This window comes from Bison bison, unplaced genomic scaffold, assembly GCF_000754665.1.
Source record: "Bison bison bison isolate TAMUID 2011002044 unplaced genomic scaffold, Bison_UMD1.0 scf7180017864304, whole genome shotgun sequence".
NCBI lineage: Eukaryota > Metazoa > Chordata > Mammalia > Artiodactyla > Bovidae > Bison > Bison bison.
Genome location: NW_011494876.1, coordinates 8,261,079 through 8,267,076, shown reverse-complemented (window position 1 = coordinate 8,267,076; position 5,998 = coordinate 8,261,079). Strand labels below are relative to the sequence as shown.

General features: G+C 41.7%; 1 protein-coding gene across 9 annotated transcripts in view; it reads left to right on the top strand.

Annotated features, from left to right (window-relative positions):
* KCTD6 (potassium channel tetramerization domain containing 6) overlaps positions 1-5,998 on the top strand; it is a 48,635-nt gene that overhangs the window by 5,555 nt on the left and 37,082 nt on the right. For 2 of the 9 annotated variants that reach the window (XM_010851575.1, XM_010851580.1), the window contains exons 1-2: positions 2,594-2,739; positions 4,256-4,338. The exons of 2 other annotated variants lie outside the window; for them this stretch is intronic. In XM_010851575.1, the coding sequence (XP_010849877.1) occupies positions 4,283-4,338 (56 nt within the window). In that variant the 5' untranslated portion in view covers positions 2,594-2,739; positions 4,256-4,282. Of the gene's footprint in view, positions 1-2,593; positions 2,740-4,255; positions 4,339-5,998 lie in introns of those variants that run through there. 5 more of the 9 variants (XM_010851573.1, XM_010851574.1, XM_010851584.1 and 2 more) reach the window with 3 other exon arrangements.

Genomic DNA, 5,998 nt, shown 5'->3' with positions numbered 1-5,998 from the left:
GAGTAATGTCTCTGCTTTTTAATATGCTGTCTAGGTTGGTCATAGCTTTTCTTCCAAGGAGCAAGCATCTTTTAATTTCATGGCTGCAGTTACCGTCTGCAGTGATTTTGGAGCCCAGAAAAATAGTCTCACTGTTTCCATTGTTTCCCCATGTTGGTTATCAAGGTCATTAAGACTTTTTTGTATAGTTCTTCTGTGTATTCTTGCCACCTCTTCTTAATCTCTTTTTCTGCTTCTGTTAGATCCTTACTATTTTTGTCCTTTACCTTACACATCCTTTCATGGAATGTTCCCTTGATATCTCCAATTTTCTTGAAGAGATATCTATCTAGTCTTACCCATTCTGTTGTCTTCTTGTAATTCTTTGCATTGTTCACTTAAGAAGGCTTTCTTACCTCTTCTTGCTAATCTCTGGAACTCTGCATTCAGTTGGATATATTTTTACCTTTCTCCCTTGCCTTTTGTTTCTCTTCTTTCTTCAGCTATTTGTAAAGTCTCCTCAGACAATCACTTTGTTTTCTTGCATTTCTTCTTATTTGGGATGGTTTTGGCCACTGCCTCCGGTACAGTATTACAAACCTCTTTCCATGGTTCTTCAGGCACTCTGTCTACCATATCTAATCTCTTGAATCTATTTGTCACCTCCCCACTATATAATGTTAAAGGATTAGATTTAGGTCATACCTGAACAGCCTAGTGGTTTTCTCTACTTTCTTCAATTTAAGCCTAAATTTTGCAATAAGGAACTCATGATCTGAGCTACAGTCAGCTCTAGGTCTTATTTTTACTGACCTTATAGAGCTTCTTCATCTTTGGCTGCAAAGAATATAATCAGTCTGATTTTAGTATTCACCATCTGGTGATGTCCATGTGTAGAGTCATCTCTTGTTTTGTTGGAAGAGGGTGTTTGCTATGACCAGTGTGTTCTCTTGACAAAACTCTCTGTTAGCCTTTGTCATGCTTCATGTTGTACTCCAAGGCCAAACTTGCCTGTTACTCTAGGTATCTCTTGACTTTTTACTTTGCATTCCAATCCCCTATAGTGAAAAGGACATCTTTCTTTTGGTGTTAGTTCTAGAAGGCCTTATAGATCTTCACAGAACCATTTGACTTCAGCTTCTTTGGCATCAGTGTTTGGGGCATAGACTTTGTTTACTGTGACATTGAATGGTTTGCCTTGTAAATGAGCTGAGATCATTCTGTCATTTTTGAAATTGCACCCAAATACTGCCTTTCAGACTCTCTTGTTGACTGTGAGGGCTACTCCATTTCTTTAAGGGATTCTTGCCCACAGTAGTAGATATAATGGTCATCTGAATTAAATTTAAACATTCTTGTCCATATTAGTTCACTGATTTCTAAGATGTCACTGTTCACTCTTGCCATCTCCTGTTTGACCACATCCACTTTACCTTGATTCATGGACCTAACATTGCAGGTTCCTATGCAATATTGTTCTTTACAGCATCAGATTTTACTTTCACCACCAGAAAGTAGAAGTGTTAGTCGTTTAGTCGTGTCCTTCTCTTTGTGATCCTATGGACTGTAGCCTGCCAGACTCCTCTGTCTATGGTATTCTCCCGGCAAGAATACTGGAGTGGATTGCCTTCTCAGTGGCTCTTCCTGACCCAGGGATTGAACCTGGGTCTCCTGCATTGCAGGCAGATTCTTCACTGTCTTAGCCACCAGGAAAGCCAGACACATCGACAATTGAGCATCATTTCCACTTTGGCCGAGCCGTTGTATTCTTTCTAGAGCTACTAATATTTGCCTCTGCTCTTCCCCAATAGCATATTGAACACCTTCCGATCTGGGAGGGCTCATCTTCCAATGTCATATCTTTTCCCTTTCATGGGTCACAGCCTTGTCGTAGCGAAGGGGACTGGGCAACTCAGTGAAGCTGTGAGTTATGCCGTGCAGGGCCACCTAAGATGGACGGGGCATAGTGAAAAGTTGAGAAAAGATGCTCCACTGGAGGAGGAAACGGCAACCCACTCAAGTATTCCTGCCTAGAGAACCCCATGGGCAATATGAAAAGAAATTACAACCAACTAACAATAACTGCATGCGTGTGCAGCTGGGGCAAAACATGAACGTAAGATACAAAAAGACCAAAACAGAACCCGTTTCTTTATTCTTAACTGGAAAATCCCATGGCCAGAGGAGCCTGGCGGGCTATTGTGCATGGGGTTGCTAAGAGTCAGATACAACTTGGCAGCTAAAGACAACTGCCACTTCTGTGGTGTGGGGAATGAAAGCAGGGTACCATGCGTGATCCCTGCACACAGTACCTCCAAGGGTGTGGGCAGAATCCCTTAACCACCCCCCTCTATCTTTGCGCCATTTAAGGAGCCACCTCACAATTCTCCCTTGGGGAGGGGGGACGAGCAAGAGCATCAGTCACTTGTCAGTCCCTTGTGCTGTGGCCCGAGTCCCCATAAAGCTTTGCCCAAAATTCCTTGTCTGGCTTCTTACCTATTTCTGTTGATTAAAGAGTCCAAGGACGCTGACTGGCAACAGTAGGACCTCTGACATAATGCTCTGTTGATTGAATCTGCAGGTGTGGAATCTGGATACTGAAGGCTGACAGTATATTCTCCTAGTCTGTGGCATATCTCATCATTTTTCAACAGTCTTTCAGAAAAAAAGGGTTTACATTTTGATGAAATTCAGTTTACCGGAGTTTTCTCGTATGGATCATGTTTTGATGTCATCTCTAAGAACTTTGCCCAACACCAGGTTGCAAAACTTCTTTGATGCTTTCTTGTAAAGTTTTACAGTTTTCCATTTAGATCTGTGGTTCATTTTGAGGTAATTTTTGACGATGAAGGACAGGGAAGCCTGGTGTGCTGCAGTCCATGGGGTCACAAAGAGTTGGCCACAACTGAGAGGCTGAACAAAGAACAACAGTGAAGTTTAGGTCCAGAGTTTAAAAAATTTTTTAAATTATTTATTTAATATTTGATTGCACTGGGTCTTCATTGCTGTGTGCGGGCTTTTTCCAGATGTGAAGAGTGGGGACTGCTCTCTAGTTGCAGTGCATGGGCTTCTCTTTGCGGTAAAGTTTTCTTGTTGATGAGCGCAGGCTCTTGGCACACAGGCTTCAGTAGCTGTGGCCCTCGGGCTTAGTGGCTGCATGGCATGTGGAATCTTCTTAGACCAGGGATTGAACCTGTGTGCCCCTCACTGGCAGACAGAGTCTTATCCACGGTTCCACCAGGAAAGTCACGAGAGTTTCTTACGTATGCATATCCACTTGTTTAACGTTATTTGCTAGGAAGACCATCTTTTCTCCACTGAATTGCTTTTGCACCTTTGTGCAGAAATCAGTTCGTTGTTTTGAGTGCTGAAGTGGGACTCTTCTGTCCCATTGGTCTCTGTGTTTATCCCTTTTTCAGTCTTACACTGTCTTAGTTACTCCTGCTGTGAGGTAGTTTTTAAAATCAAGTAATGTGAGTGTTCCAACATTTCTTTTTCAAAGTTGTTTTTTTAACAATCAGCTTATCTGAAGCTACCCAAAAAAATGTTGATAGAATTTTTATTGGAATAGTGTTGAATCTGTAGAACATTTTAAAAAGAGCTAGTATCCTATTTATTTCAGTCTTTGATTTTTTTATCAGCCTTTTGTAGTTTTCAGCATGCACATCTTACACATATTTTATTTCTGTCCTTTTTAGGCTATTGTAAATGTTATTTTTAATAATTTTGGTTCCTAGGGACTTTCCTGGTGGCTCAGTGGTTGAGAATCTGCCTGCCAATGCAGGGGATGCGGTTTCAGTCCCCTATCTGGAAAAATGCCGCATGCTTCTGGGTAACTGAGCCCGAGCGCCACAGCTGTGAGCCCAGGCACTGCAACTTCTGAAGGCTGTGCGCCCTGGAGCCCATGCTCTGCACAAGAGAAGCCGGCACGCTGCAGTTTGAGAGTAGAGTAGCCCCTGCTTGCCACAGCTAGAGGAATCCTGCACGCAGCAATCAAGGCCGAGCGCAGCTAAAAACGAACAAATTTTAAAAACTTTATATTTTTAGGTTTCTGATAGTTTACTCCTAGTATGTAGAAATGCGGTTGATTTTCAGGTGTGGACGTGATGTTCTGCCACTTTGCTAAACTCATTTGTTGTTTCCAGAAGAAGCTGGTTTTGTATGTTCTATGGGATTGTCTGCTTAGACAATTATGTTTGTGAAAGATAATTTTTTTCTCTCTTTCTAATATTTTGCCTTTTGTTTCTTTTTCTTCCCTTTTTTGCTGCCATTCTAGTACCTATGTTGAGTAGAAGTGGTGAGAATGGACATCTTCACCTTGTTCCCCACATTAGAGGAAAAGCATTCACTCTTTGACCAGTAAGTGTGATGTTTGTTTAACGTTTTTGTATGGATGCTTATTCAGGCCAAGGAAGTTCCCTCTGTTTCTCAGTTGCTGAGTCCTTTAATCATGAATGGCCATTGCATGTTTGTCAAATACTTTCTCTGCATCAATTTATTAATATATAATCATTTGATTTTTCTTCCTTGGTTTGTTAACATTGTGGATTATGTTGATTGCAGCAGTGTTGCATTACTGGTATACACCGTCCTGGGTCATGGTGAGATACATGTAAAGACACACGTGTGCACGCATATATATTGCTGGCTTTTGATTTGCTAGTCTGTTGTGGAATTTTATGTGTATGTTTATGGAAGATTTCTTGTGTTGTCTGATTTTGGTATCAGTGTCATGGTGGCCTGCCTCAAATGGAGTTGGGAAGTGTTCCCTCCTCTTCTGCTTTGTGAAGGAGGTTGTATAGAATTGGTTTTATTTCTTCCTTAAATGTTTGGTAGAATTTATATTTGAAACCGTCCAGAGATTTCTTTCTCATGGAGCTTTTGACTACAAAATCTGTTTCTCTAATGATATAGAGTTATTCAGGCTATCTATTTATTCTTGGGTAAATGTCAGATGCTGTTATTTTTCAAGGACTAAGTCCAGTTCATGAAGGTTGCCAAATTTATATATGTTGATTTGTTCACAAAATTCACTTTTATGTTCTGTAGGGTTTGTAGTGATATCCCCCTTTTCATTCCTGAAATTGGTAACCTGTGTCTTTCTTCCTTATTTTTTTGTCAGTCTGGCTAGAGAATATTCATATTTTACATTTTTGCAGGTAATCAGATGATTTGGATTTCCACCTGCCTGCTGTGGGCTGTGGTTCCAAAGTCAGCTCAGTTTTTAAAGTTCCAAATTTTTAAAAACATTTTTATTATTTCCTTCTTTTTGGCTGCACTGGGTCTTTGTTGCTACAGGCAGGCTTCTCGTCACATTGGCTTTTCTTGTTGCAGAGCATGAGTGCAGGCTCAGTGGTTGTGGCTCAAGGGCTTAGTTCAGTTCAGTTCAGTTCAGTCGCTCAGTCGTGTCTGACTCTTTGTGACCCCATGAATCGCAGCACACCAGGCCTCCCTGTCCTTCACAAACTCCCGAAGTTCACTCAAACTCATGTGTATCGAGTCAGTGATGCCATCCAGCCATCTCATCCTCTGTCGTCCCCTTCTCCTCCTGCCCCCAATCCCTCCCAGCATCAGAGTCTTTGCCAATCAGTCAACTCTTCGCATGAGGTGGCCAAAGTACTGGAGTTTCAGCTTTAGCATCATTCCTTCCAAAGAAATCCCAGGGCTGATCTCCTTCAGAATGGACTGGTTGGATCTCCTTGCAGTCCAAGGGACTCTCAAGAGTCTTTTCCAACACCACAGATCAAAAGCATCAATTCTTCGGCACTCAGCTTTCTTCACAGTCCAACTCTCACATCCATACATGACCACTGAAAAAATCATAGCCTTGACTAGACGAAGCTTTGTTGGCAAAGTAATGTCTCTGCTTTGCAATATGCTATCTAGGTTGGTCATAACTTTCCTTCCAAGGAGTAAGCGTCTTTTAATTTCATGGCTGCAGTCACCATCTGCAGTGATTTTGGAGCCCCAAAAATAAAGTCTGACACTGTTTCCACTGTTCCCCATCTATTCCCATGAA